The sequence below is a fragment of the Megalops cyprinoides genome, chromosome 9 (genome assembly GCF_013368585.1).
Source record: "Megalops cyprinoides isolate fMegCyp1 chromosome 9, fMegCyp1.pri, whole genome shotgun sequence".
Taxonomy (NCBI): Eukaryota; Metazoa; Chordata; class Actinopteri; order Elopiformes; family Megalopidae; genus Megalops; species Megalops cyprinoides.
This window is the reverse complement of record NC_050591.1, coordinates 38,030,347-38,049,260: the sequence shown is the minus strand read 5'-3', so window position 1 is coordinate 38,049,260 and position 18,914 is coordinate 38,030,347. Positions and strand designations below refer to the sequence as shown.

Sequence of the window (18,914 nt, the reverse complement as noted above, 5' to 3'; positions counted from 1 at the left end):
CAACCAAAGCGTTTTCCACCAATCACAGCAGATCCTCATGCAGGGGAGAGCAGGAGCACCAATCCCTACAGAGGACACACACGCACACGGAAACGGCTACTGAAGGCAGAGATGAAAGGCGAGTCATAGGCGAGTCAGAGAAAAGTCTGAGACGAGTCTAAGATGAGTCTGAGACGAGTCAGAGACGAGTCAGAGACGAGTCTAGAAAAACTCAGGTTCGGGGATAAGGTGTGAAGGCATGTCGAGAGATAGCCCAGGGAGGAGTCATGCTAAGATTTTTTCCTCTAATCCAGATGCAGCTTTAGAGATCAGACAGGCAAACCTGGAACAGCAGGCATTCAGAGCTGGCACAGCGGAGGATGGTGTGTAGGACAGAGCAGTTTAAACAGCACAGTCCCAGACAACGTCACAATCACAGACCAGCAAAAAGCAGACATCGAGTAATGCAGTCCAATCAGGAACTCCCAAGGAGAGGGGAGGGGCCACGTGCAGGTCCTGCACTGCCCCCTGCAGGTTCAGCAGGACACTGTCATTCTGACACTCACACCTAATGGCATGGCATACTGCTGGATTAATAGCAGCAGAGTGTGTGTGTGTGTGTGTGTGTGTGTGTGTGTGTGTGTGTGTGTGTATGTATGCCTGTGTGCGCGTGTGTCTGTGTGCGCATGCGCATGTATGCATGTTTGTGTGTGTGTGTGTGTGTGTGTGTATGTATGCCTGTGTGCGCGCGTGTCTGTGTGTGCATGCGCATGTATATATGTGTGTACGCGTGTGTGTGTATGTGTAATCCAGCGCAGGAGTGCTTTTCCGCAGTAGTTTCAGGCGGGCATCTTCTCTGTGCTGCCGGTCAGGCTGCTGAGCAGGGCCCTCTGAAAGTCCACAGCAGAGGATTCTGGGATCAGGAACTCCAGCAGCAGGTCACACACACAGTAAACCAGGTGCCTGCAGCCAATCAGAGTAGAGGAGGGTCAGCAGCAGCCTATCCCTGGAGAGGACATGCCCAGCACTCAACAGCAGACATTACAGAGTGAGATGGCACTAAAACACACACCAACTCTGTTCCAGCAAAACCAAACACAAGTTCATACACACACTCACAGACCAAGCTGATATCTATAACAATGCTGTACTTGCTTTAACTGATTTACATTCACATAAATACATTTAAGTGAGAGTGTGCCATCACCACTAGAGAAACTCTTCTGATTGGTGGATATCAGCTCTCACATCAACACCTCTAATGTGTTTCCAGACAGTGAGTGATGACTGTGTCGTTTGCTACCTGCCAATAAATTAAAGTCAGACTATAAAGCCCTGGAATGCATGAGCGTACAAGGTCTGTGCATGTGTGTGTGAGTGTGAGAGTGTGAGAGTGCATGTGTGTGTGTGTGTGCAAGTGTGAGAGTGTGTGTGTGTGGGTGTGTGTGTGTGTGTGAGTGTGAGTGTGAGTGTGTGTGTGTGTGTGCGCGAGTGTGAGAGTGTGTGTGTGTGTGTGTATGTGTATTGGTGTGTGTGTGTGTGTGTGTGTGCGAGTGTGAGAGTGTGTGTGTGTGTGTGTGTATGTGTATTGGTGTGTGTGTGTGTGTGTGTGTGTGTGCGCGCGAGTGTGAGAGTGTGTGTGTATGTGTGTGTATTGGTGTGTGTGTGTGTGTGCGAGTGTGAGAGTGTGTGTGTGTTGGTGTGTGTGTATGTGTATTGGTGTGTGTGTGTGTATGTATCGGTGTGTGTGTGTGTGTGTGTGTTGGTGTGTGTGTATGTGTATTGGTGTGTGTGTGTGTATGTATTGGTGTGTGTGTATGTGTATTGGTGTGTGTGTGTGTATGTATTAGTGTGTGTGTGTGTGTATGTGTATTGGTGTGTGTGTGTATTGGTGTGTGTGTGTATGTATTGGTGTGTGTGTTGGTGTGTGTGTGTATGTGTATTGGTGTGTGTGTGTATGTATTGGTGTGTGTGTGTGTGTATTGGTGTGTGCGTGTATCGGTGTGTGTGTTGGTGTGTGTGTGTGTGTGTGTGTGTGTATCGGTGTGTGTGTTTGCTGTTACCTGTTGATGTGAGGATCCTGTAGGGATTGTAATGCAGTCTGCCAGCTCTGTCTGTACCTGTCAGACCCCAGCATGTCTGAGATCACATCTGAGGAGAGAAGACAGCATGTAGCACAGAGTCACAGAGGAGCATCTCCACCCAGCACAGCATCAGTGAGCCAACGCAGTGACCACAGGGAGGGACACAGAGAAGCACAGCCTTCCAGAACAACCGCTCACATCAAGCAAGTCACACCTGCGGAGGATTCTGTTCAAAAACTGTAATAAAATGTAATAAATTAGTTAGAGAAAGGTATGCAAGAATCTTAAGGATTACTCATAAACAACCAGAGCAAAACTCTGTGATAAAATAACAAAATTACAATGACCTACATGGTAGTAACTCATAAACACACATACTGTATATATACCAATATTTAAAAATATGAAAACTGTCAAAAGCCCCAAAACACTGCAGTCACATGACTATTAAGGCTTTGGCGGTGGCAGCTACCCTGCTCTCACGCACTGTTACTGCGGAGACAGGAAGGAAGCATGTCATGTGACCAGGGAGGCTAAAGGCGGGGCTGCTGGTACAGACCAGGGTACGTCTGCGTCCGTTAAGAGGGAACACATTCATGTGACAAACACACAAGGCCATCAGCTCAGTGTACAACCAGCCTGTATCTACGCTCCTGAAGACGGAGGCTGCACTGACCCGGGAGAAACTTCAGGAGGCAGTACAGAGACTGCCAGTGAGATTGCACTGACCTGGGAGCAGCTTCAGGAGGCAGTACAGAGACTGCCAGTGAGATTGCACTGACCTGGGAGCAGCTTCAGGAGGCAGTACAGAGACTGCCGGTGAGATTGCACTGACCTGGGAGCAGCTTCAGGAGGCAGTACAGAGACTGCCGGTGAGATTGCACTGACCTGGGAGCAGCTTCAGGAGGCAGTACAGAGACTGCCGGTGAGATTGCACTGACCTGGGAGCAGCTTCAGGAGGCAGTACAGAGACTGCCGGTGAGATTGCACTGACCTGGGAGCAGTTTCATGAGGCAGTGCAGGGACTGCTGTCTGGTCTCCTCCCTCTGGGCGTGGCTGCGTTCAGGGCGAGGCTGGGCAGGTAGAACCCCCCCTGGCCACACCGCCTCCTGCAGCACCCGCAGGTACACCACCCAGTACTGCCTGCAGGTGAGGTTAGCCACGCCCACATCCAGCCACCTGGGGAAGAAACACGTGTCAACATCACCTTTATGTTTTTCATTTATTAAAAAAAGAAACAAATGTGGAAGACGCCCTTAGACAGACAGACTTGCACATCACACAGCTTGATATCTACTGAAACAATTCTGGGGAAGTACCTCACCTATGGCTACAACATCAGGGCCCCACCAGGGAATAAAACTAGCAACATCTGCCCTGCTCCTTACCACTACACCACCCTGCTGCTCCTTACCGCTACACCGCACTGCTGCTCCTTACGGCTACACCACACCGCTGCTCCTTACGGCTACACCACACTGCTGCTCCTTACCACTACACCACACTGCTGCTCCTTACCGCTACACCGCACTGCTGCTCCTTACGGCTACACCACACCGCTGCTCCTTACGGCTACACCACACTGCTGCTCCTTACCACTACACCACACTGCTGCTCCTTACCGCTACACCGCACTGCTGCTCCTTACGGCTACACCACACTGCTGCTCCTTACCACTACACCACACTGCTGCTCCTTACCGCTACACCGCACTGCTGCTCCTTACGGCTACACCACACCGCTGCTCCTTACGGCTACACCACACTGCTGCTCCTTACCACTACACCACACTGCTGCTCCTTACCGCTACACCACACCGCTGCTCCTTACGGCTACACCACACTGCTGCTCTCTATCACAGTGTACTGCTGCCCATCGCTGAGGTTCGTTTTCTCCCACGCCACCCCCCTGTGTGAGCAGCGTCTCACGGACCCCCCCGCCACGCTGTGATTTACAGCACAGACCGGGGGAGCACCAGCAGCAGCGGGGGGGGGGGGGTATGAACCCTGAGGACAGCTCCTCCTTTACATTACAGGCTGAGATCCTGTGAGTCAGTGAGCCTGTGAGTCAGACAGTCTGTGCGTCAGTGAGTCAGTGAGACTGTAACGCTGTGAGTCAGTGTAGAGAGGTGCATTTCCGCACGGTTTCTGTGCTGTGAGCGTGTGTTTCCTGCTCCATGCTGCTCTCCATGTCCAGAGCACGTTACGTTTGACGGAGGCAAGACATAACAGATGGAAATGAATATAAGTCATTACAGACACTGTTACATAATACATCAAATTCCACAAGAAAAAGGCATTAGGAGACTGCATCATTCCAGCCAACGTTTCCCGGGCGTCTCACCGAATTATTCGATTAGAATGTTCAGCCATGATCGTTCTGTGAGACTGCAGGTCGAGGTGCCTGGCTGTGTGTGTGTCTGTCTGTCTGTGTGTGTGTGTGTGTGTGTGTGTGTGTGTGTGTGTGTCTGTCTGTCTGTCTGTCTGTCTGTGTGTCTGTGTGTCTGTGTGTCTGTCTGTGAGTGTGTGTGTCTGTGTGTGTATGTGTGTGTGTGTGTGTGTGTGTGTGTGTGTGTGTGTGTGTGTGTGTGTGTGTGTGTCTGTGTCTGTCTGTCTGTCTGTCTGTCTGTGAGTGTGTGTGTCTGTGTGTGTGTGTGTGTCTGTGTCTGTCTGTCTGTCTGTCTGTCTGTCTGTCTGTCTGTCTGTGAGTGTGTGTGTGTGGACAGGGGGGTGGGGGCGGGGATCTTGGGCTTTGATTTCTCCAAAGCGTCTGACAACAGCCTCCCTGTCTGAGGCATTACACAGCAGTGTCTTTCCTGACCTCTGTGTTTGAGCGCAGCGACGGGCAAGAAGATAATGTCATTTTAGAGACATCCCAAAATGAACCCCTGCAAGATTGATGTTAACAATCAGCTCTTTAGACGTGCTCTCTATTGCCCTGCAGGAGTCTGCCGATAAGTGTATGAACACACAGAGGAGACGTCGCCCTGGTAACGCTTAATAACCTGCTATTATGTCATTGGGGGGAGTTATGAAACACATACTTGAAGTGGCTTTAAAAGGCACCTAGGGTGGTTTTGTGTAGGAACGTAAAACCGCAATAAAGCGTCTGATTGGACAGACGCTTTTAAAGCCGGGCTTTGAGAGGCCTCTGGCTTGCTGAGTGCTGGGTTCCCCCAGCCGAAAACATCTCCTCAGATACAGCGTGTGAGATATACCCTGACGCTGAGAGGGTGATGACTCCCACCCCGGCCCACCCCTGCGAGGGGCGCGTGTGAGGGGTCTTCTCTCGACGGCTGAAGATTTAAGTCAGCACTGCTCTTCGGTTACAGGCTTTATTTTGGTCTCTGCTCATTAAAGCAGCGCACGGTCGGCAGTGATATGTGTCCATTCAACGCTGCGTTCCAGCCAAAGACAAGCTCTTTAAATCACTCTTACGCAATGCTGCTGGCAGCACCAAACACACACAAACACACACAGTCTTCTGAAACACAGGGAAGGTTCGAGTCCCAGCAGAGGCCTTCTGATCTGACCTGCATGTGCCAGAGTACTTTATGTCTTCAGGGAGAAGCCGTTTCCGTGGCTACTACTGCTGGCCGCCAGGAAGACATGCTGCTTCATCAAAAGTCTGAGCCCAAGACACCCCAGAGCTATGACATCAGCCTCACAGATACACTGTCCTGAGGCCCACCCAGGCAGGATATCACCCTCACAGATACACTGACCCAGGCAGGATATCACCCTCACAGATACACTGACCCAGGCTGGATATCGTCCTCACAGATACACTGTCCTGAGGCCCACCCAGGCAGGATATCACCCTCACAGATACACTGACCCAGGCAGGATATCACCCTCACAGACACACTGACCCAGGCTGGATATCACTCTCACAGATACACTGATCCAGGCTGGATATCGCTCTCACAGATACACTGTCCTGAGGCCCACCCAGGCAGGATATCACCCTCACAGATACACTGACCCAGGCTGGATATCGCCCTCACAGATACACTGTCCTGAGGCCCACCCAGGCTGGATATCACCCTCACAGATACGCTGACCGAGGCTGGATATCACCCTCACAGATACACTGACCCAGGCTGGATATTGTCCTCACAGATACACTGTCCTGAGGCTCACCCAGGCAGGATATCACCCTCACAGATACGCTGACCGAGGCTGGATATCACCCTCACAGATACACTGACCCAGGCTGGATATTGTCCTCACAGATACACTGTCCTGAGGCTCACCCAGGCAGGATATCACCCTCACAGATACACTGACCTAGGCAGGATATCACCCTCACAGACACACTGACCCAGGCTGGATATCACCCTCACAGATACACTGTCCTGAGGCCCAACCCAGGCTGGATATCACTCTCACAGATACGCTGACCCAGGCTGGATATCACTCTCACAGATACACTGACCCAGGCTGGATATTGCTCTCACAGGTGTGTATCTGTGACTGCTGACACTCTCTCACAGCAGTCTGGCTGAGTGGGAACTCTGCTGGGAATGCTGTCGGTTCAGCCCCTGAAAAAGTGAAACTGCAGAACTAAAACAAGCGAATCAGGAGGATGTGACAGAGCTCAGCTGGCAGGGAAGCAGCAGCAGAGAGGAAGGATCTCCCGTTTATTTACCCTGAGGGAAAACAGGCCATTTTATGATATGCTCTCAGAAGAGCATCTGGCGGAGTAAGCTCTGAGCGATTCTCAGAGAGGACGGCGTGTACCTACGGAGGCACGTTTTCCTGCCGGCCACACAAACACACCTGATTGTGCTCTGATTGTGTCTCTCAGCCAAACGTGCAGCAGTCAGCATGTGCTGTCTTTCAGACACCATATGCTGATCGTTCATAACTCTGACATGAGAGTGTCCTTAAGCCGCTCTGTGACCCAGGTGAACTGGGGAATGAGGACAGGAGAGAGCAGAGCACCAATCAGAGAGAGAGCAGAGCACCAATCAGAGAGAGAGCAGAGCACCAATCAGAGAGAGAGCAGAGCACCAGTCAGAGAGAGAGCAGAGCACCAATCAGAGAGAGAGCAGAGCACCAATCAGAGAGAGCAGAGCACCAATCAGAGAGAGAGCAGAGCACCAATCAGAGAGAGAGCAGAGCACCAATCAGAGAAAGAGCAGAGCACCAATCAGAGAGAGAGCAGAGCACCAATCAGAGAGAGAGCAGAGCACCAATCAGAGAGAGCAGAGCACCAATCAGAGAGAGAGCAGAGCACCAATCAGAGAGAGAGCAGAGCACCAATCAGAGAGAGAGCAGAGCACCAATCAGAGTGAGAGCAGAGCACCAATCAGAGAGAGAGCAGAGCACCAATCAGAGTGAGAGCAGAGCACCAATCAGAGTGAGAGCAGAGCACATAAGAATGATGAATCTGGGCGCAGGACAGCGTGGCAGGCAGGAGCAGAGCAGCATAAGCTCCAGTCTGGATGCCCGTGCCCTAGGGCATCTCTGCCAGGGGAAAAGATCTGTCTCTAAAACGAAAATGGCAGACAGCAGTAGGGGTTCCACGGTTTCCAGGCCACGCCCGGTCCCTCCGGCTGCCCCAGGGCTCTGTGTCTGAGGCTTTCCGCGTGATGACGTGGTGGCAATGTCACAGGTACTGGGCAGAAAGAGGAGGAATGCCCAGAGCATCCAGAGCGCCACCCAGAGGCTGTTCAGGCCCAGAGCGCTAGGGAGATCAGGACATCCATCGGACTGAAACAGTCAAATATACTTTGAAAACCAATGCTAGTCACATCAACAATTTCAGATATCAAAAACAGTTCTAGAAAATGTGTTTTTTATGTTATTGTGTAATGCTAGTTTTCCAGTCGTTCAATTTTATATTTCATAAATCATGCCTCCACACACCCGAAAAACTGGCATTTGGACTTGGAATTAGAACAAGCTCAGAGCCTGAGCTCAGAAATAGCAGTTTCTCTCTGCGGAAGGATCTCTCTCAGGATATCAGCCAAAGGAGAGGACCCAGGAAACGCCACAGAAGCCCAACGCATCTGCTGACACAGAACACCCTCACTCCCCCCTCACAGTCCAGCGGCTGGAACTGCCTCCATCTTAGCTTCTCTGTGATAGTTGGAGTAATCAGCTTGCAGACATTACAATCTTAAATAAGTCTGGCTTACTGTTGTATTTATTGATTATATGTGACTACACTGTGCAGCTATGCTACTAATCGCTACTGCTATTCAGCTGTGCTGAATCACAGCGCTGTATGAAACACAGTCCAACAGCAGCAGTCATGGACAGACCAGGCAGGGGGAGAGAACTGACTTGTAACTTGACATGTAATTCACAGACACATATTTCCCATGTCCGACACTCTATGCTGCTGTATGGTGGCACACTGTACAGGTGGCTTCATGAAAATCAAAATCAGGTTGATTCTTCATCGGTCCTGCAGAGATGCACAGGTAACAGAGGTCCACCATGCTGAAAGGCATACTGAGCTGTTACTGCGGGAGGAGGGAGGGACACGCTGCCGGCATGGAGCTGGTTTCAGCCTCCCAGCAGTGGAAAGAGACCACTGTGCCAGTCCAGCTTACACACGCCGCTCAAGAGCTTTAACAGGGGCCCTGATTTCTTGTGACACTACAAAAACATAAACATGATAACTATATTCCATTTGGATGCCGTCCTGATTGGCAGCTGAGATCTGCTTGGAAAAAGTGACAGAAGCAGAGCCTGTTGGGTGGGCAGACAAGGCGGGGGGAGAGGGGGGCAAGGGGGGGGGTGGGGGGGGGGGTTGGATAGCGCTCACCTCCTCCAGGCAAGAGCCAGAGAGACAACAGACTGGTTTCATCCCAGCAGTCAGTCTGAGGCCAGGGGAAGACATGGCCACACACACCAGAGTCTGGGCTGGGTCTGCCAGAACGTTTCCATGGCTACCTTTAACCGATCTCAGCTGGCACGCGGGTTTACTTCATTTAAAAATGGCCGCAGGCTCTGACACAAACAGGTGTCCTGCTAGCACTGACCCAACAGCTCTCACCAAAAATGCCAAACAGTTGTTCAGTTGTTCCCAGCGAACATGACATTGTAGATGTTTTAAATTAGCCTGACATGGACTTTTCTTTTTTATTGTAACTGTCTAGAGGTCCTTTTCAAAAATAAAGGCGCAACATCTAAATAACTTCAGGGGATGAATGTTGGATCAAATGCACTGTAATGGTAATTGAAAAGTATCTGTAATTTCAGCATACAGTAACTTCAGTTTGGCAGATGACTTCACTGAAAGAATCTGTGATACAGAAATAGTGTTTTTGTCCAGCTTGCATACCGTAGCAAACCTGCTGTATTCTGCCATGAGGGTGTGCCCATCTGTGCCAAACAGACCACCCCAACCTGAGGCCTCTCTTGGAAATGGATGAAACACTTATTTTCTACAATCCACAAAAAATGGACTTCAGTGCCAATCACATAAAGCAGAGACCTGAGCCTGCTTTAAACACGAGTGAAAATAAAACAAGGATTAAGCCTGGCAGCCTGCACCAAGAATAAAGCAGGAGACGTTAGAGTTTTCAAAGGCCTGTTACAAATGGGGAAAATAAAAATACCCTTTTCTCCTGTCGCCAATAGAGCTGCACTGGCAGACAAGAAACATCTACTGCAGCTATTGGAACAAACATGCAATCCAAATTCCATACCAGGCTACTTCAGCACCGGCTCCAGCCTCTAATCCTGTGCATGCAAACACATTGTTAAACAGATCTGTTGATCCTGCAGATTTCAGTTCAATTCATGCAGGTTTTTTTCTTTTCTATTAACGGCAATCCTTTTTCCACAATGGGAAGAATGGATGAAGAATGAGCTGTGGATGAGGAAGAGGAGGATGAGAAAGAGGAGGGGCAGGGGCCCTCTGCTCAGGTGTATGTACAGGTGAGAGCACATGTGTCAGCAGGGGGTAATGAAGTGTAATGAACTGCCTGGGTTTCCAGTTGCAAAGCTGAGATTATTCAGAGGAAAACTCCAACTCCGCAAAACACTGGTTCTGCTACCAGGCCTCCGACCAGCTGTTTCAGCGGCCCAGAGAAGCTCCTGTCTCAGGTACTACCCTCCTGCTTTAACGCTGATCCAACTGTATCTGCAGGGATCAGGTACAGTAACACTGCAGAGAGTCTCCCTTTAAATGGCCAGGCCTGGAGTTTCACTGGGAAGGAAAGAAAACAAACAAACACTAGTTTATTGACATTCCAGGCGGTGCCTCCTCGGAGACTCCAGGCTCAATCACACGTGTCTGACGAGTTTAATCCTCGTTAAGAAGCGGAGCGGCCCTCAGCGAGAGGCGGGACCGCAGTGGCCGCAGCTGGAAGTCATTTCTGCTAACGGGATCCATCCTGACCGTATCCCAGAATCCACCAGGAGAGGCACGCCAGTCTCACGTGTCTGTTCCTAAAAAAGATCACTGACTGACTGACTGACAATGACAGAGCAGGCCTGGTGTTGCGTCCCTCTGTAAGGCTCAGTGTCTCTGAGAATGTGACAGAATGTGTGTGAGTTAAGTGTTCATGTGTGCATGCTTGCATGTGTGCGTAGATATGTGTGTGTGTGTGTGTGTGTGTGTGTGCGTGTGTGTATGCTGGCAGCACCAGCGTCCCAGTGGATATAGCTCTTTTAACAGGCAGCACAGACTCCACATTATTGCTTTAACTCATGGTGAAACCCTGATAATATCCCCCCTTCCCCCAGAGCCAAGACAGCTCTCCTGTGCTCCTGTACTCCACCTCACTTTGCCCTGTCTGTCACACACAGCCACGCCCTCCACCGTAACCACAGGGACCAGTAAAGGACACAGAGGAGCCCATTTCGGGGGTGGCTGGGGGGGATGTGCACCTTCCAGTCTCCTGTGAGAATGGGGGATGTGGATTTCGCGCCCATGAGGAGCTCTCTGTTCCAGAGCGCCAGCCGTCCCAGTGAAATTAAAAACCCTGGGGGGGGTGGACAATGACGCCCTCGCGGGGCATGCGCCCACACACCGTCCTGCAGGCTCTACAACAAAGAACCCCTCAGGCCCTGACCTCTGACCTCTGAACTCTGACCTCTGCACCAGCCTGTGGCCCCACAATTTGCCAGACAGCAGACAGGGGGACGGGGGGGGGGGTGATTCTGGACATGCCAGCCCCCACGTAGACGCAGCAGGGTCACGTCACCCCATCTCTGGTACACACTCTGACGCACACACTCTGTACACACACACTCTGTACACAATCTGACCTCAGCGGCTCGCTGGGCGGTGTGGGGGAGTCCCCGCGTGGAGCTGCGTCTACTCCATGCAGCACTTGGGAAAATGTGAGGGAACACGCTGCTAAGATCCAGATTAAAGGAAGCTTTAACCGCGCTTGTTTATGGACGTGCTGAAGCATGTGCAGGGCCCGCTGGCTGGAGAGCGGAGTAATGGCAGTTACAGGAACAATGTTTTCACTGAGTAAAACATCATAAAAAATGTCACAAGATGTTCCCTTAAGTTTATATCAGTACACCGAAATTCTCTTTAAAGCACAATCCCAGTATTTCTCAGTGTGTGCTGCCACCTTGTGGTAGATGAGGGTTAACACAAAGACAGAGATACTAAGAAATGCTAAACAATTATTTATGTATTACTGTAACAAGTAACGCAACGGGAAACCAGGACATCACCTTCGAGCGGAGGGCCACCCGCTGGCTCACCCAGGCTACGCAGACGGTATCCATCTCATTCTCAGTATTCTGTGTTCCAGTTACGGACACTGCTACTGGAAACGCTTTAGGAATGTATTATGGGATGCTGCGCTTCACCCGTCCGGCATGCTGCTGGCATTAAAGCAGAGAGCTGGGGCTCAGCCTCTCCTGTGATTCCATTGTTCACAGGAGACACTCAAAGCCTCGCCATGCTATTAACAGCACTCACTTTATAGTGTGCTAAAAATAGCCCCAACCGAACAGCACGGAGCTGTGTTTAACGCACCCGCAGTCAGGCGCGGGAAGCCATTCCACTCGACCCAAATAAACCACGGCCCCCTTTCCGCACGGGCGCTAATGCCCCCTAATCCCGATTCCAGCAAAGGGGACAGTTTCCCAACAATGACGAGGGCCAGACCGCAGCGTGGTCCCTGTCGGGTTTAAATAGGCAAATTCGATTTGCAGCCCTGATTGCGCTGAGTGGACGGTGCTGTTAAATCCCTGTCTGCTGCCGTGATCACGCCAGCGCGTTCGGGACGAGTCAGACGGCTCCACGCCTTTCTGAGGTCCCGTTCCGGCGTCTGACCTCAGCACCTGGCCCATCGGATCACAGCGTGGGCTCGGGTACGGACTGACCGCACCAGAACCGGCTGCCCCGCACACTGCCATCCCCGTGCCAATCTGATGTGTCTCTGCTCAGAAACAGCCCACTGCTCTGGGGGGGGATCATGTTACCGAGGGCAGCCTGCACCCCATCGCAGCCTGGCACCACCCTGGCATCACAGCCCGGCGTCACAGCCCGGCACCACGCTGGCATGACTCTGGCATCGCACCCAGCCGGGCCAGAGAGGGTGAACGTTTTACAGGTGACCAGTCAGGGACCTGGGCTTATTACCTGTGTGTTTTACAGGTGACCAGTCAGGGACCCGGCTTATTACCTGTGTGTTTTACAGGTGACCAGTCAGGAACCCGGGCTTATTACCTGTGTGTTTCACAGGTGACCAGTCAGGGACCCGGCTTATTACCTGTGTGTTTCACAGGTGACCAGTCAGGAACCCGGGCTTATTACCTGTGTGTTTCACAGGTGACCAGTCAGGGACCCGGCTTATTACCTGTGTGTTTTACAGGTGACCAGTCAGGGACCCGGCTTATTACCTGTGTGTTTTACAGGTGACCAGTCAGGAACCCGGGCTTATTACCTGTGTGTTTCACAGGTGACCAGTCAGGGACCCGGCTTATTACCTGTGTGTTTTACAGGTGACCAGTCAGGGACCCGGCTTATTACCTGTGTGTTTTACAGGTGACCAGTCAGGGACCCGGCTTACCGGCTTATTACCTGTGTGTTTCACAGGTGATCAGTCAGGGACCCGGCTTATTACCTGTGTGTTTCACAGGTGACCAGTCAGGAACCCGGGCTTATTACCTGTGTGTTTCACAGGTGATCAGTCAGGGACCCGGCTTATTACCTGTGTGTTTCACAGGTGATCAGTCAGGGACCCGGCTTATTACCTGTGTGTTTCACAGGTGATCTCTGCCTGTGTGATTAGCGAGGGACCCTGACTCTCTGTCTTTGTGAAAGGAAAAGCAAACAGGAGCCCGCGTGCTGCATTTTCGTCCTTGGCCGGCGGCCCAGAGAAGTTCCACATGTTCCAAACGACGGGGGAGGACTGCACCTCCCCATCAGCCCCACAGCTCACCTCAGAGTTCAGAGCTCTGACACTGCTCCTCAGCTCCTCTGAACAAAAAAAACTATTCTATGTCTTGTCCCATGGGCTATTATTTTGTTATGTGCAGTAGTTTGTGCTTATTTGCGTTCTGTACAAGACTAGCTCCTTGTTCAGTTATCTCTATCAGACAAAGGCCTCTATAACAGGCAGACAGAACCAGGGCAGTGAGGAAAAATGCAATGTTCTGGCAGGAAAGAAGGCAGTGTGCTTGCCAGACAGCGGTTGGGCCTCCTGTGTTCGGAGCACGCCAGGAAACGGTCCTTCAAGACAACAGGTGACAGACGTTATCCTGGAGTGAAAATAACCAGAATGATCTCCCTGTGGTCCTGACCGTCCTCGACCGAGGACAGCCCGTGACCGTCAGCGGGGCACTCAGCAAAACTCAGGCGCCCTGAACGCCTCCGGGACCAGGCCACTGCATCAGAACCCCGAGTCTCACAGCTACTCTCCCACTCAGCTCAACAGCAAGCTTCAGATGCTCAACTGACAGTCTTGACATGATTTATGACTCAATGATATTAAAAAATAATTATAAATATTTATAAAAGAATCTCTGAACCCCTGCTGCTTTCAACATCAGCACCAAAGCACCATCTCCTGCTGCAGGACCTCTCTGCCTCCCTGCACTGCTCCTGTCTGGAGAAACTGAGCACTCTCACTACACGCAGGCAGACTGAGACAGGTGCGGGTGGAGCAGGTGGTGCAGGTGGTGCGGGTGGTGCGGGTGGTGCGGGTGGTGCAGGTGGTGCAGGTGGTGCAGGTGGTGCAGGTGGTGCAGGTGGAGCACGTGGAGTAGGTGGGGCAGGTGGAGGGAGACAGACAGGTGTAGGTAGATAAAACAGTTATGACTGAGTACTGTGGGCAAAGCTGCCAGACTGGAGAAACAGCAACAATGTGCTGGAAATGGCACCCCCTGCTGGGAAGACCTGGACACTGCTTCAGCTGAGCTCATCTCATATGCTGTATAACATGAAACACTACCTGAGCCAGACTTTCACAACCCCCCCTTAATCGCTCATAGGGTGGGACTACACATATGTCTGTATCAATCTCTCATCTAATCATTCTCTCCTGTGCTGTGTGTGCATACACATATTAAGGCTTGCAACAATTGATTAATGGGATTGATTATTTGACTAAAGCTTTAATTGACCAATTATTTTTGATTGAAATTGATCGGATTTAATAAATATGTAAAATACTGTAACGGGCAGACAGTGCATTATCGCTCATTATTGTAATTTTCATTCAGCTCAGGCTGGAGTGGATAACTAAAAACCGCAGCTTACCTCCATGTGGCTGGGTAGTCAATGAAGTCACCTACTTACACAAACATACCACATATGTACTGTGTGTGAGAGAGAGAGAGAGAGAGAGAGAGACAGAGAGAGACACCGCTACATTCCCAGAATGCTTTTGTTTGCTGTTTGGCTCTCCTTCACTTCACCCCCCGCCTGAGAGGAGCGCGGCTCTCCTTCACTTCACCCCCCGCCTGAGAGGAGCAGACGTGATGCGACTGATAGCACTCGCCCCGCTACTTTTAGCCCAACGCTACCATTTTCGGTCAGAAAGCCTCACTGGGCCCCCAATTTGAACTAAATTTACCTCCTCAGCTCTCTGGAGGGGGAGGGTCAGGCCAGAAATATGCCTTTCATTAGGGGGTGACAGAGCAATCTTTTAAGCCCCCCCAAACCAGGTACGGGACAGAAAAAGCTGTCTACGGTTTAAGGGGCAGGACAGGGGTGAGTTAACCGCTGGCTTCATGTCACTGACAGTTTATGACAAGCACATTTACGGCATATCGTGCTAATATTACCCCCTGGATCGAGTTGCTGGTCATGCACTTTTCAGGAATCTAACAATATCCTCTGTGGACGTCTGTGGAAGGCCCCTGTGGAGCAGAATTCTCACATCACATGCCTGAGGCTGTCTAGCCGAGCTGGCAGAAGGCAAAGCCACCACAAGTGCATTACAGGGGTACGGCGCATTACAGGGGTACAGTGCATTACAGGGGTACAGTGCATTACAGGGGTACGGCGCATTACAGGGGTGCAGTGCATTACAGGGGTACAGTGCATTACAGGGGTACGGCGCATTACAGGGGTACAGTGCATTACAGGGGTACGGCGCATTACAGGGGTGCAGTGCATTACAGGGGTACAGTGCATTACAGGGGTACGGCGCATTACAGGGGTACGGCGCATTACAGGGGTACGGCGCATTACAGGGGTACGGCGCATTACAGGGGTACAGTGCATTACAGGGGTACGGCGCATTACAGGGGTACGGCGCATTCCAGGGGTACGGCGCATTACAGGGGTACAGTGCATTACAGGGGTACAGTGCATTACAGGGGGTACTGTTTTACCGGGGTACAGTGCATTACAGGGGGGTACTGTTTTACCGGGGTACAGTGCATTACAGGGGGTACTGTTTTACCGGGGTACAGTGCATTGTTGGGGTGTGCCACATCCAGCAGGCAGCCTGGAGTGACCAGGCGGTACAGACATGTTATCCTGTGACATGTGACGCAGTGCAGAGGCTGTGTGCAGGACAGACACCCCCGTCCCGGTCACCCCCATCCCGGTCACCCCCATCCGGTCACCCCCGCCCCGGTCACCCCCGTCCCGGTCACCCCCGCCCCGGTCACCCCCATCCCGGTCACCCCCGCCCCGGTCACCCCCATCCCGGTCACCCCCGCCCCGGTCACCCCCATCCGGTCACCCCCGTCCCAATCACCCCCATCCCGGTCACCCCCGTCCCAATCACCCCCATCCGGTCACCCCCGCCCCGGTCACCCCCGTCCCGGTCACCCCCGCCCCGGTCACCCCCATCCCGGTCACCCCCGCCCCGGTCACCCCCGTCCCGGTCACCCCCGCCCCGGTCACCCCCATCCCGGTCACCCCCGCCCCGGTCACCCCCATCCCGGTCACCCCCGTCCCGGTCACCCCCATCCCGGTCACCCCCATCCGGTCAGCCCCGCCCCGGTCACCCCCGTCCCGGTCAGCCCCGCCCCAGTCACCCCCATCCCGGTCACCCCCGCCCCGGTCACCCCCATCCCGGTCACCCCCATCCGGTCACCCCCGTCCTGGTCACCCCCGTCCCGGTCACCCCTGCCCCGGTCACCCCCGCCCCGGTCACCCCCATCCGGTCACCCCCGTCCCAATCACCCCCATCCCGGTCACCCCCATCCCGGTCACCCCCATCCGGTCAGCCCCACCCCGGTCACCCCCGTCCCGGTCAGCCCCGCCCCAGTCACCCCCATCCCGGTCACCCCCGTCCCGGTCAGCCCCGCCCTGGTCACCCCCGCCCCGGTCACCCCCGTCCCAATCACCCCGGGTCAGTGAGCCAGGCCTGGCTGAGGGGGCGATTGCTTGCAGCTCCATTAGCGAATTAAAGGGAAAACTCTGAGCGCATCTCTGCATCTCTCTCCCGCACAGCCACACGTGCAGATCAGCTGAATAACGAAGCCTCATTTTCCAACACAATGAACTCTGCCGCATTTTCATCAAATTAGCAAAGAGCATCGAGGACCTACCCGTCAGGTCAGCCAGTGTGTGTGTGTGTGTCTGTGTGTGTGTGTTTGTGTGTGTGTCAGGTGCATGAGAGCAGTAAAGTTTTCTACAATATTCCTCACATATTTTACACGTCTCTCTCGCAGACACAGTCACAGAGTGACACAGCTCGTCTCTGTGGCAGAGTACAAACAGCCACAGCTATATCCAGCGCAGGAGACAGAAACCACCTCAATTAAAGCAACAATGTGCTTTTCAGCAGGGCTGTAACCCGAGCCGGCAGCTGGGAGGCCGGCCCCCTGACGCACATTAGCAGAGGGGCGGGGCCAGAGGGCTGATGCTGACAGCTTTAAAACGCCCGCTCCTCTCTCCCTTCATCAAGCTGTCATCAGCCTGCTTTATTGTTTATGGAAGTATTAATATTCTCTGAAGGGGATAAAAATAAATCCCCTCTCGTCGCGGGACAGGTGCAGCCAGGCGGAGCCGGCACAGCTGCGCAGCTCTGCTGAACAGGGACCAGGTGAGGGCACCTGCAGCCCCTCCACCCGAGCCCACCTCCACCTGCGCGCTGGGACAGACACTACACTAGAATACACTACATTATATTACACTACACTACATTACACTACATTACACTACACTACATTACACTACGCTACATTATATTACACTACACTACATTACACTACACTACATTACACTACATTACACTACGCTACATTATATTACACTACACTACATTACACTACACTACACTACATTATATTACACTAGAATATACTACATTACATTACACTACATTACACTACATTACACTACACTACATTATATTACACTACACTACATTATATTAGACAACACTACATTATATTACACTACACTACATTACACTACACTACACTACACTACACTACATTATATTACACTAGAATATACTACATTACATTACACTACATTACACTACATTACATTATATTACACTACACTACATTATATTAGACAACACTACATTATATTACACTACACTACATTACACTACACTACATTACACTACATTACACTACGCTACATTATATTACACTACATACACTACACTACACTACACTACATTACACTACACTACATTATATTACACTACACTACATTACATTACACTACACTACACTACATTACATTACACTACACTACATTATATTACACTACACTACACTACATTACATTACACTACACTACACTACATTACACTACATTACACTACACTACATTATATTACACTACACTACACTACACTACACTACATTACATTACACTATACTACATTACACTACATTACATTCATTTTGCAGCAACTTCCAGCACAGGAGAAGACAAGTGTATCCATTCAAGCTGAAGGCTAACAACACTCCCAGTGAGTGTGAGCACAACACCATTCACACACTACCACAAGTTTACTTGCGCTAACCTGAAACTAGACAGCCTAGAAACTAGGGGAAAGCAAGCACACATGCTACCACACATTACAATCACTAGATCACAGAATCCATAACACACTGCAATACCTGCTGGTCATTTTAAGCGCAGTAATACAAGTAGCAGGTGTTAGGAGGTGGGGATTAAGGTAGAATCGAGATGCAGTCTGAAGATGTGGGTCTTCAGTCTGCGTTGGAGGATGGCCACAATGATTCTGCTGTCCTGACCTCATTGGAAAGTTCACTTCACTACTGGGGGACCAGTACAGACAGACAGCGTATCTGAGAGAAGCGACTCCCTCAGGATGGGACAGTCAGCTGCCCTAAGGTTGCAAAACGAAGTGGTCTGGGCGTTACATACCGTTTGAAGATTGACTGTAGGTATGAGGAGGCTGTCCCATTCACTGTCCTGTATGCCAGCACCAAGGATTTGAACTTGACGCGAGCAATAACAGGAAGCCAT

At 51.6% G+C, this 18,914-nt stretch overlaps 1 protein-coding gene across 1 annotated transcript in view; it reads right to left on the bottom strand.

Moving 5' to 3' along the window:
- Nucleotides 1-722: 722 nt before the first annotated feature.
- The window catches only part of LOC118782905 (sorting nexin-19-like), a 35,731-nt gene continuing 17,539 nt past the window's right edge, over nucleotides 723-18,914 (bottom strand). The window contains exons 10-12 of the mRNA XM_036536525.1: nucleotides 3,058-3,242; nucleotides 2,043-2,130; nucleotides 723-942 (exon numbers count right to left, since the gene is read on the bottom strand). Coding sequence (XP_036392418.1) covers nucleotides 819-942; nucleotides 2,043-2,130; nucleotides 3,058-3,242 — 397 coding nt within the window. The 3' untranslated portion in view covers nucleotides 723-818. The remainder of the gene's footprint in view (nucleotides 943-2,042; nucleotides 2,131-3,057; nucleotides 3,243-18,914) is intronic.